At 40.2% G+C, this 12560-nt stretch overlaps 1 protein-coding gene across 1 annotated transcript in view; it reads left to right on the top strand.

Moving 5' to 3' along the window:
• COMMD6 (COMM domain containing 6) overlaps window positions 1-5821 on the top strand; it is a 5989-nt gene extending 168 nt beyond the window's left edge. The window contains exons 2-7 of the mRNA XM_010155373.1: window positions 577-635; window positions 1169-1234; window positions 1414-1490; window positions 2636-2804; window positions 4573-4725; window positions 5771-5821. Coding sequence (XP_010153675.1) covers window positions 577-635; window positions 1169-1234; window positions 1414-1490; window positions 2636-2804; window positions 4573-4725; window positions 5771-5821 — 575 coding nt within the window. The remainder of the gene's footprint in view (window positions 1-576; window positions 636-1168; window positions 1235-1413; window positions 1491-2635; window positions 2805-4572; window positions 4726-5770) is intronic.
• Window positions 5822-12560: the final 6739 nt, after the last annotated feature.

Below are 12560 nucleotides of genomic sequence, written 5' to 3'. Positions count from 1 at the left end.
GAACACAGCCGGACGGGGATGCGGGCGCTCCCGTGCATTGAAGGCTTAGCCGGGGGGGCTGCCCCGCAGAACCGCCTTACCTAGGGCCTGGGGGCGAGCCGTTCCCGGTGAAAGCTTGTGGTGGGGTGGGGCGAGCCTTCCGGGCGTCTCCGCGGGTTGCCTGGGGGTTTGGCCGCCGGGAGACGTCTGGGATGTAGCTGTGTAGCTTTAAAGGAGAGGGCAGCGGTGCTGTGCTGCTGGTGCCAGGGGGCAGCCCTGGGCATCCCTGGAGTCAGCATGAGCTGAGGGACTCAGTGCGGACACTGATCCACGGGGCTGGGGGAGTTACCTAGAGCTGTGAAACTTTGCAGCTGCATAGACTCTGTCTGGACCTCTGAGGCCTGATGGAGTCGCTTCTGTTAGACTTGGGATGCTGAGCAGGTTGTATGAATGTGGTTCACGACAAACTCCCTTAAAGCTTTACTTTTATGACAAATGCATGCATCGTGACCTAGGAATTCTTCAGAACGACACTAGAATCATTACTGCAACACTTTTAAGGTTTGGTTTCTGATCACGACTGCTTGTGTTTTTCAGATATTTCTGGTGCAGCAGATAAGATTAACTTAATACCTCAAGACTTTTTTGCAGAACTGGTAAGTAGGACAATAAATGGGATGTGGATTCCAGAAGACCTTTTTGTTGCTGGAATGTATGTGCTAACTTAGATTTACCTGACTGAGAAAATGGACCAGTTCTGCTAAGAGCGATGAGATTGCTTTAACTTTGTTTTTATCACAGAAGATTTAAAAAAAAAATTTTTTTTTTGCCTTTTGTCTAACTGAGATATCAAGCTAGCTTATCTAAAAGGCATTTGGCTTGTTTACTGTAGTATGCACTTTAACAGGGTGGCTGTTCAGTTTGTATGAAAATGGTGGGTTAGATAGGAATAGATAGTGAGGTAGTAACTGAAAGTCTTGACTGAGTTTACTTGCTTTTCTGGGATTTGATTATCATTTCAAAATCAGTAATTTCAATGACTTTATTCTTTATTCTGCATTTAAAGCATCCTCTTGTTATCCATTTTTGCATTAGCCAGTCTTCTTTTTTGTTTTGTAGTCTCATAGTATTCAGACTATCTTTGTCTTGTATATTAAAAACCATGTTTTCAAACTTAATTTTTTTACAGTGTGAACAAATAATTCAGCATCTGAACAATAAGATCCCAGGTGTAAATGTAGCTGAACTGTGTCAGGTAAGTTTGGATGCTAGCACTTAAAAGCAAACATAGTATCTGGTTATGCTGTAAAGGGTAGATTCCCCAAGGTAATTTTTTGGGATGTGTGCATATACATATGCAATATACACACACAGAGGTTTTTATTACTGTGTCATTTATTATTATTTGTAATTCTTTGAACATTTTGTTTCTAGAGAATTCAAACATCTGGAATTGAAATTAATGTTGGTGACTTGGCAAAAATAGCTAACATTGTTTCCTTTCTATTTAGGTAAGCACAAAATAATGTACTTTGCCTGATGTCTTTTTTTATTCCTTCCACTACATAGTCTCACTTTAGGTAATTTAAAAAATTAAAAAGAGGAAATCGTTCTAATCCTGTCTGCAAACATTAGAACTACTGGCAAAATAAATGAGAGAGTTAAGCTCAGTTCTAGAGGTAAGCCGGCTAGGCCTTTGCCTGGAAGAAGGATGTTCTAAAAGCTTTTCTTACAGATTAGAAAGCAGAATTTGTGCCTGTTTGAAGGGCACACAGTTTTACATTGTTGAACTCTGCTGTGGTAAAAGCAGAGTTTTTAGGTAATATTTTCAGCTGTTGTTTTGCTGTAATCTTTCCTGTTTTCAGAAAGATAGCATTTTCAAGATCTTGCTTGTTCTTTTAATATCTATTATCTAAACATTTTATGTAACCTTAGTATGACTGAAGAAAATATACCAGTAGAAATGTAACATACTATTTTTCCTCTATTAAAATATAAACCCTTAAATTATATTAGACCATGCTACTTAGAGGACCAACTATTTTTTTTCTTTTTTTAATGTCTAAGAGGAGTGGATCTGCATGAACGAACCTAGGATGGGATTTTTTTATCTTATCTGTTACTGTAGAGGAAATTGAGTTAGACTTGCTGCCTTTTCAGCTGAGGGTTTATTGCATCATTTGATTCCTGTTAGTACCCATTATACCATTACCTAGAGGTCCTTACTTGCCTTCTGGTGATACTTAAATTACCTCTCCTAAATGTTTAATTACACGGCTTTGTTTCTAAAGTAATAATATTGTTTAACTGCTCTATGGACCCATCTCTTACTGAATTACATCTTTTTTTCAGTTTCAACTGCACTTGGGGGCTGTGATAATTTTTTGTTTTCATGTGTGTTGTGCAAGCCCAGTGAAGCTTGATCTCTGCATATTAAGACACATTAAAAGTCAGGTCATGTTGGTTTTGGCATGTGGATACCAGAGATTAATAAAATATTCTGGAAAAAAAAAAGAATCACAGGCTGCCTAATTATTGCTAAGTGCATAGACACATAAAGCAGAAATAAAAAAATACCTATTTAGGGTAAAGGGATAAATGTTATTAAATTAATGGAGAATGTAATTGACATGGTGTTCTTTGGATATACCTATAGCACGGCCGCCAGAAACAATCTCTCTACAGAAGAGCTTGTCACTGCCTTGGGCAACGCAGTCAGTGCGCTGCCGAAACATGCTGTTCAAGTTATTCGTCATGTGTGGAATGAGCAGGGCAAATCCGTTACTGTGTCAGAAGATGCAAGAAATATGGCCACAGTGGGGCAGGTAACTAAATGACATAGCGTGGCTGAGCTAACTATTGATGTCAGAGATGTCACTGCTTTGTTGTGTGTGTTGTAATGTCAAGCACATGCTGGTATGTTGACCACCAACAGCTTTTCTGTGTATATAAAATGTGTGGTGGATGAAAAGCTGAACATGAGCTGGCAGTGTGCGCTGGCAGTCCAGAAAGCCAACCGTATCCTGGGCTGTATCAGGAGAAGTGTGGCCAGCAGGTCGAGGGAGGGGATTCTGCCCCTCTACTCTGCTCTGGTGAGACCCCACCTGGAGTACTGCGTCCAGCTGTGGACCCCTCAATATCAGAAGGATATAGATGGGTTGGAGCGAGTCCAGAGGAGGCCACGAAGATGCTCAGAGGGCTGGAGCACCTCTGCTATGGGGACAGGCTGAGAGAGTTGGGCTTGTTGAGCCTGGAGAAGAGGAGGCTCCAAGGAGACCTCATTGCAGCTTTCCAGTATCTGAAGGGGGCCTACAAGGGTACTGGGAGAGGACTTGTTACAAGAGCCTGTAGTGATAGGACAAGGGGTAATGGGTATCAATTGAAATCAGGGAGGTTTAGATTAGATGTCAGGAAGAAATTCTTCACAGAGAGGGTGGTGAGGCACTGGAACAGGTTGCCCAGAGATGTTGTGGATGCCCCATCCCTGGATGTCTTCAAGGCCAGGCTGGATGAGGCTTTGAGCAACCTGGTCTCGTGCAAGGTGTCCCTGCCCATGGCAGAGGGTTTGGAACTAGATGGTCTTTAAGGTCCCTTCCAACCCAAACCATTCTATGATATATGTATATGTTGGCAACTATTTACCTGGGTGAAGAAGCATATACAATAAAGGTGGTCTAAATGCTGAACAGTTATCTAATACTGTTTGGATGATAAAGTCACGTTTCATACCTCTTTAAAAATAAGTGCATCATTGGAGGAGGAGAGTGGCAGTCAGTGTGGCAGACAATTGTATTAGCTGTTTATGTAAATCTGTTTTAAATATAACTTCAATTGTTCTTTAGAGTTGATAACACCAGTACTTGATTGTTCTAATCTTTTGTCTCCCTTGAAGTTTATGTTCTTGTTAATGATACTTTCTGTCAATTTCCAGCATTCCTTTCTCTCCCCACCCCCACCCCCCCTTTTGGAAAAAAATAAGTGTATTTGCATTTTAAGATCTGGTGGGGTTTTTTTCGTAACAGCAGTTTAAAAGAGTACAGAATTAGAAAAAAATGTCTGGCTTGATATCAAGCTTCTAAAGGCTCTCCACTTCCTTATTCAACAGGTCTGCCTGTCATAAAAGGCTAAAAATAACTTACCTGTCTGAAATATATTTATAATGTACTTTGATTTATCTAAAATAAAATTATGAAATATCTTTTTTTTCCATTATTACTGTTAGAATTTTGTGCACTGTCAGAGTTTTTTCTCATGTTTCCACTTGATTTAGAAACATCTTAAAAAGACAAAAGCACAAATTATGTACAAGCCAGGTGAACTCCCTGGCTCAAGCTCCTGTTACTAGAACTTTAAATACACTCTACTTGACTATGAAAACAAATTAGTGAAGTAACTTAGTAAATTGCTTATTTTTTCACTATTAAAAGGAAGGGTGGATGATTTTGTACTTAGTATAATTTCTGAATGTGTATGTTTGTTTTCCATTTGGATCTGAGCTCCACATGTCCTGTATTGTGTGTAAAACATCCAGCAGAATAGCCATGGTAGGCCAGGTCTCTTTTACACTGTGTCAAATGATTTCCTTCTCTGTAGTTTGTAGATATTAAATGGAAGCTGGGAGTTGCGATGAGCTCCGACACCTGCAGGTCTCTGAAGTATCCTTATGTTACAGTGACGCTCAGAGTGGCAGACCCTTCAGGACAAGTGACGGACAAGTCTTTTGAGATGACGATCCCACAGTTCAAGGTCTGTAATCGGCATTACTCAATTCAGTCTCTTAAAAACAGCACTGACCTTGCTGTGAAGGAGCCACGGTGTACCTTCATCTCTGTGGGTGTGTTGCTTATTTTACTCATCTGGTTGTTCAAAGATGAAGCAGTCAATTATTCAAAACACTGAAGCGAAATACTTATTTCATAGCATTTAGTTCTATGTCAGTTATCCAGAAATGTTAATTTAGCAGTAACTAATCGGTTTTCTTACAATTAAGCTATCAACTGAAAATGTAAAGTTTTTTTGATATTTCTTGTCAGCTGTCACTCTACCTTACTAAAACCAGATGGAATATTCTAAATCTATGGAATTGTTACGCAGCCTCAAAATCTAAAACTTAAGCTTTGCATTTATTAATGATTAGGAAGGGATGTTAGTCTGCTTTGTCACCACTGGCCATTAATTGCTGTGATTTCATCTAGAAACTTATGTGACCTTGTTTAATTTTGCATAAATGTGGCACTTGTGTTGTCATTCCTGTTTAAAGGGTGAATACATCACTTGGAATACCCTACAAGTGTACAGTAAATAAATCCTTGGTATTGGACTAGCACGAATACTGTGAATCCTTGGATGTTATGAAATGTATTCATTCTGGTTGAAACCTATTTAATAATTTGTTGCTCAACTACTATAAGTAGATCCTATACTTGAGAAGCCTGAATTATTTTAGCTGGGAATAGAAACATTTGTGTGAGAAGTTTGGTTTTTTGGTGGGGGCTTTCTTTGTAGTGTGAGAGCTACTTTGTAATTTTCTTTCATGGCATCTTCTCCTATTAATAGGCAAACCCATGCAAATAAGGCATCACCTGTGTAGATTTAATAGTGAATGTGCCCAAATGCAAATGAGCCCAAAAAAAGAAAAGTAGAAACTTTCAGTTCAAGCTGCAAACTGTAACTGGAGGAAAGATGGAATGAGAGAGACATGGATTGAAATTTTTGTCTAATGGGCTAGTTTGAACTACAGTCTGAGCTTTTCTTCAAGCAACTGAAATTTATCTTAACTCTTGCTTTTTAGAACTTCTTCAGACAGTTCAAGGAAATGGCAGCTGTTCTTGAAACAGTTTGAAGAGAACTTTTATTTACACTGCGTTTTTGGACAGACTTAGATGAACTAAACTTTCTGCTCTGCACGGGGAATAAAGTGCCATTGTTCAACAAGGTATGTATCCTTGTCTTTTTGGCAGGTATTTGTCAGCATCATCCTTGCATTGCTGTGAAGATTTCTTCCTTTTTGAATACTTGAAGCCAACTCTGCAGTGTTTGTGAAAATGTTGTTCATCCTGGTAGACAAAAGATCGGGATGCATACAGAGAAGCATCACTGTAGATTTCCTAATAGCCAAGAGTAAGAAACTACACATCTAACTGTGCAGTGTGGAAAGACACCGGAAAATCTTGACTGGGAAGATACTGAAAGGAGTTTAAATTCCATGTTAACGCTTCGGTCTGTAAAACTGAGATGCACTTGGACTCAACAGTAACCTTAAGTATAAGGAGTATATGAAGTTACACATAACAGGCTTAACAGTTATTACTGAAGAATAGCAATGTCAAGTAGTTAGTTGCAGGTATTTGCAGACCTGGCTTCCAGTCTTTTAATAACTGGAGAATGTACTTTTCCCAACAGCTTGTTTATTTGAAATGCTTGTTTCCCACCACTTTTCTGGAGACCCAAAATTTATTCTGTGAAATGAAGCCCAGAGGCTAACTTTTAAGTTAATGGTAGAAAGGTGGATTTAATTCCAAAGCATTTAAGTATATTTTTGCCTTGGCATTTAACCCAGCTCTAATCTGTGTCACTCTGCTTGATGTTTTGATCAGCTGTCTGCTTTCTAATTAAATTAGAATATTGATGTAGTTGCCTCACTCCAAGGTCTGAACTAGACAGGTCAAGAGGAAACTTGAAAATTCAGGCTGGAGTGTTAGCCAAGCACATCAGAGAAAGGACCATGCTAAGTCAGCAAGATTTCTTTGCTGCTTGTATTGTGTGGCAAGAGTCCGCTGGACTGTTGCTTTCCCTTGCGGAGAGCAACCAATTTGGACTTGGATTCTGAAGAATGGGGGCATTTCCAAAGTGGGAGTGATAAATCCAGTGTGCTTGCAAGCTCTTCTTTTTTAGTTTTTCATAAACAAAAGTCAGCCTGCAATTGTAGCAGGATATAAGAAAAGTAACTGTTGCTTTTCAAGAAGTGCTGGTGGTGTAGTAGAGCAAGTCAATATGAAGAGGTACAATTCAGACTGATAAGCAGCCTGAAGTTTATGCCACCACTTCAGAGTGGTAGAGATTGAGAACCAGTTTTGCTGGGACACATCCTCAGGTGATTTCAGTCCCCCTCCTAAGTGAGAACATTTTACTTTTCTAACCCACTCTATGGTTCTTTTTCCTAATTTTTTTAGCAGCTGGCTGAAAGTCATTGATAGAGGTTATGCCTGCCTTCTTGTGCTATGAAAATGAACTCTGGCACGTTGTGCGTGCTGCTTACTACAGTCCTTTCAATAAAGAGAGATGATTAGAACCCAAATAGTGAAACAGTGTTGGCTTGAACAAAAGATAGTAACAGTTTTGAGCCGTGGCCCTTAATCTGGATGACACTTCCTTTGTGTTGCTGAACTCTGAGGTGTTTGCTTTGTGGCTGGGGAGAGCAGAGAAGGTCCCATAAAAGAGCGTTCAATGAAATGTCACAAAATGGTCTTGGGAACAGATTTCCCGTTTGCTTTTTCCCTTGTCTGTTCAGCTCAGGGCTGAACATAGTGCAAAAAATCCTCTGTGTATGTGGAGAAGTGATGTGAGCAGCTGATTCTTTTAATTTTTTTTTTTGAATTTGCAGAAGTTGGAGTGTAAGTCTGCTATAACTGGAAAACATTGTCATACTTTGGCCTAGAGAATTAATTGGTTTACATCAATGCAAGAGTTCAAAAAAAGAATACTTTTTTTTTTAGTAAAGCTGGAGCCTTACAAATACTTCCCATTTGTTCTAATGCACTTAAGTTCTTTATATAGCTGGAAATATTGGTGCCTTCATTGGAAGTTGATGGATAGGAAGATTTAATTAACTATGTCTTAACTTCTAGGAACAACAATTTAGTAAATGCTGGAAGGTAATGAGGAAACTTTCAATTACCGTATTTGCTTGGTCCATCACCAAGAGGAGAAAGCTGGCAGGCTTTGGAAAGTCTAATTTACATTTTGTCCAGGCAAATATCCTAAGAATATTGGTGATTATTTCTGAAATGTCCCTGAACTCCAGCATGTTTTAACTCTGGCTGGAAGATGCCTGCACATGTGTGCTGTACCAGTTTACTGTCTGAGAATTTTCAGAGGTGTTTGACAACTAGGAGATGTGATTGAAAGTTGGCTGTGTACTCATACTTCTGAGACTTGTCCTGATTGCTATCAGTAGGAATTCCTTTACTGAGTAACAGAAGAATTAAGTACCTTATTAAAAAGAAAAAAGCTGAAAACCTGACAGTTTGCAGGGTAGCAATATTAACATGTTCAAACAAGCTGTTGAATTGTCTATATGTGCAGAAACCAGACTTTTCAAAGAGAATCAGGAGTCCTTGCGTGTTCCTAATTATACCTGTTGATATGAAATTGTATAACATGAATATTTTTGTAAGTCCATAAACAGTCATTAAACATACAGGTAACAAAGATAAAGATGGTCCGTATTTTGTTTTGAGCCTACTGCATGAAAGTCTGTCTCAGGTACTGTAATGGGTAATGTTTGGGGTGAGACTATGACTGAACTTCTTCCCTTGTGAAATTAAGATGGAGTTCAAACATAGGTAGTCTTTCTCTGTGGTAGGGTACCAAGAAGCTGAGGGATAACTGCCATCTACAAGGAATAATTGTGTCAATTACTTAACAGCTAGACAAAATGTTGTGTTGAACCAGGAAAAAACAGACAACATAGATTAATGATATTTTGCAGGAAATTACATTCAAGTGGTTTCCTTTCCTTAACTGTGTTTAGGAGACCATTTTTAATATTTCTCTGGAAGAGAGTAAGAGGAGGAGGAGTGGGGAAGAAGGGGCTTGTTCAATAAACTTGAGGAAGGGAGTAACAAAGGAATCTCCTGGCAATGACTGTTGTCTTCATCACGACTTCTTTTTTCATTAGTTTCAAACATACCAGCCCACTTGCAGAAAGCTGTTTTGTAGAAGAATGGAGAAAGTGCATGCTTCTGTGGGCCTAACAGCTGTAGTCATGTCTGCACTGGTGTTTTACATATTTAGCTTCCACATGCTTTGGCCTGGTCATGGCCAAAGCAAAAGCATGTCTCTGTTCCTGCTTCCATAAAACTGTACTGCCTTTCGTTAACCACAGTTTAAAGGAATGTAACCTTGTTGTTCACTGTGAGACAGTGCCCCTTTATTTTTTTCATCTTCCTGTTCTTAAGCCTTTGCACTCTTGAAACACCTGAAGGTACATGAGCTTGGACCAATTCAAAACAGAGGTAGAGACATGGTAATAAATAGGGGGAGAGGAAGAATGTTGTTTCTTCTTCCTGCTTGCCCTGTTCCCTATCATACTTAAAAGTTTTATTACCCTCTTAACTCTGGGTATAATGAGGGTAATTTCTGCTCCTTTGTAGAGGCATGCAGGGTTCTTGTGTTCAGCCCTTGCGGGTGCTAGAAAAACACACAAAAGTGCCTGAGTCATTTTATCTACCTGCAGCCAAGAACCTTTGCAACAGGGGCAGGGACTTAACATTCAGCAGGCTCTATCCTACCCAGTACCCTGTGGTTGATCATGTGGTACCCCTGTACTTGCCTACAAGGAAGCTGGGGGGGACTTTTTACAAGGGCCTGTAGTGATAGGACAAGGGGTAATGGGTTTAAATTGAAATCAGGGAGGTTTAGATTAGATATCAGGAAGAAGTTCTTCATGGAGAGGGTGGTGAGGCACTGGAACAGGTTACCCAGAGAAGCTGTGGATGCCCCATCCCTGGAAGTGTTCAAGGCCAGGCTGGATGAGGCTTTGAGCAACCTGGTCTAGTGGAAGGTGTCCCTGCCCATAGCAGGGGGGTTGGAACTAGATGGTCTTTAAGGGCCCTTCCAACCCAAACCATTCTGTGATTCTGTGGTTGTGGTAATGCTCATTTCCCAGACAGATTGTAGTAAAAAGTTACATGGCTGTTGTCTGGGCTGCTAGCTAACTGGGCATTCACTCAATTAAGAAGCTGGATATGTGCAGGTCGGTACAGGACTTAACAAGGGCCTCGACCTGGGCTGAGCTTGCGTGGTATGCTGCTACAATCCTCCCTTCCTGAGGAGGCTTGGCTATCTCATAAACAACTGGATTTGCTTGTCACTGTGCAATTTTAGCCAAATGTTTCCTTTACTTCAGCTTCTGCTGTACAGCACAATCCATAAATGTTCATCCAGTTCTACTCTTGGTGCTTGAGTAAGCATGCATGTTAGAGGGATGGTGGTCAGCACTCCTCATAGCCAGTCTTGGATGCTTTGAAAGCTTTCCTTACTCTTGTGTCTGAGGCTTTTCTGAGGGAAAGTGGAGCAATGACCTGCCATTTCAACTGAGTTACTGGGATATGTCTGTTAGTTATGACTTTGTGAGAAAGTAAGGAAACTGAGATTGCTCATCTTCTACGTGAAGGCTGATTTAAGTGTTTCTGGGTTTCCTTTTCCTTGTAATGCATTTTCCTCCTATGGGTAATTACGGTCGCGTTGCCCTAGCTTGAGAACCATTTCTGTTCAGTATGTGTAGGTGCTATAGTTGCCAAATACTCTCTTAGTGTTTACTTTACAAATACTGTTATCTTTATAAATTGGAAATTTCAGTGTCAGTTTTGTACGTCACCTGCTGCGCTTTGGAACAGTAAGCTGTTCATCTGGAAAAAGAAGGAAAATTCTATTACTTCATACAATGAATTTCTGTGTTGTTATTTTAAGAGGAATTTGTCATAGCATCGGTCACCAGGTGGCACTGCTGCATACAGTCTTGGTACACGGTAGTCCTTGGGGAGTATGTCTGACAATGGGATAAGGGCTTCTGGTTTTCTCTCCTGTGTAGCTTATATCTGAAACCATACACATTTTTGTCACCATAACTTCCATCCCTACTCTTAACTGCTGTGATAATTATTAACAAGAGAAGTGTAAAGATTTCCAGTGATATAAACACCATTCAGCATTTTAATGATAACAGAATATATACCATACGTTGTATATTTGCAGTAGCATAAAAGTCATTTAATTCTACTGACATTATTTATACTAACATTTCTGCCCTATGACTTGATCTTTAAATAGTACCATGTTACATTTTCATTGGGGCCTATTCTTGGTTTACATTTTTTCCCCTGTTTCGCTCAAATAGGTTTTTCTACATCTGTATCTTCTTCGTCAAATAAGCATTTGCATTTCTCTATCCAAGGTTTTCACGCAGTTTAACTGCTCTAAAACTTTTCTTTCATATTTCATTACGCAGCTTAGTTTTCAGTGCCTTTGTGCCACACTTAGGAATACACTCCTCTGCCACTGAAAGTGACCTTGTGACTTTATTCCCCTGTGAAATCACCTCCCAATCTGAAAAAAGAATGTTCTTGGTACTACTGAAGCTGCAAAAGCTTTTGCTGTTCCCTGTTAATGGGGCCAGAATGTCTTCACTAATGTGACTGAGGCAGGTCACAGGTGTTTTAGAAAGAAAAGCTTCGTCTCAGAGCTTGGCCAAATTAAATCCGGACAGGTTTTCTTCCTGGTGATAATTCTGAACCGGCAAGTACTGGGTGCTGCAACCACACCAGGAGCTTGGGAAGGGTGTTAAAGTTCACATTTGAGTAGAGGAACGTAAGCGTGTGTCTCGTATGAATCACTGGTGTGCTGTGCGGTGTTGCTTCTCACAGTTGGGAATGTGGGAAGGTGCTCGGCAGTCGAGGGAGTCAAGACAACAGATGTCGATTTACCTAGGAGAGAGTCAAGGACGATGAGTGAGAGGATTAAGAGGTTCCCATCTGTTCTTTTTTTTTTTTTTTCTTTGGCAGCCACGCTGGCACCGTGCTTGGTATTGTGTGGTGACTACAAGTGCTCTGTTGTTCGTGGTAAGCTGTACCTTCTCTTACCAGACATACAGTACAAAATTGTGAAGTTGCAATAACATTTTTAATAGCAGTTCACTATTAAAGTCTTAGTGGTATTTACATTTTCCTCCTGACAGATACAACCGGGGACATTTGAAGCTGAAGTGCTCTTGCCTTCCAAAGCATCTCTATTCCATATTATTTCTGCACTCTACTACAGATCTGCTAACCTTTCTAGCCTGTGGTTCATCCTTTGTAATAATGTATTTGTGGAGTAATATGAAGATGTTCCTTTTAGCTTTGGCAATGACAAGAAATCCTGACTTGGTTTCCATTTCTGGAGAGTTGGAGGGGACCAGGATCCCGTCCAAATCAGAAAAAGAGGTAGTGGGTACTGCCAAGAATTTCCAAATCAGAAAAAGAGGTAGTGGTAGTGGGTACTGCCAAGAAGAGAAATAGACTCCTGCAGCTGCAGTACTCCTCTTCCTCATTTTTTTCTCTTCTTTTTGTTACTATAGTGGTCAGAGAATATTAGGGAAGTAAATGTCTCCTTTATATGAAAGCAGAAATAATTGGGAATGTGGAAGTTCATGCTGCAGAAGTTGACCTTTCTCCTGAAAGAACTAGCTTTGCAACTGGCCTGAGCTGCTAACAGCTACAAAACTCTGCATTATCCCATAGATTCGCAGAGTCGAAGGGGTTGGAAGGGACCTCTGGAGATATCTAGCCCAACCCCTCTGCCAAAGCAGGATCACCTAGAGT

Source organism: Eurypyga helias, unplaced genomic scaffold (genome assembly GCF_000690775.1).
Source record: "Eurypyga helias isolate BGI_N326 unplaced genomic scaffold, ASM69077v1 scaffold23257, whole genome shotgun sequence".
NCBI lineage: Eukaryota > Metazoa > Chordata > Aves > Eurypygiformes > Eurypygidae > Eurypyga > Eurypyga helias.
Note: the sequence above shows the minus strand (reverse complement) of the source record. Positions and strands in the feature narration are given on the sequence as shown.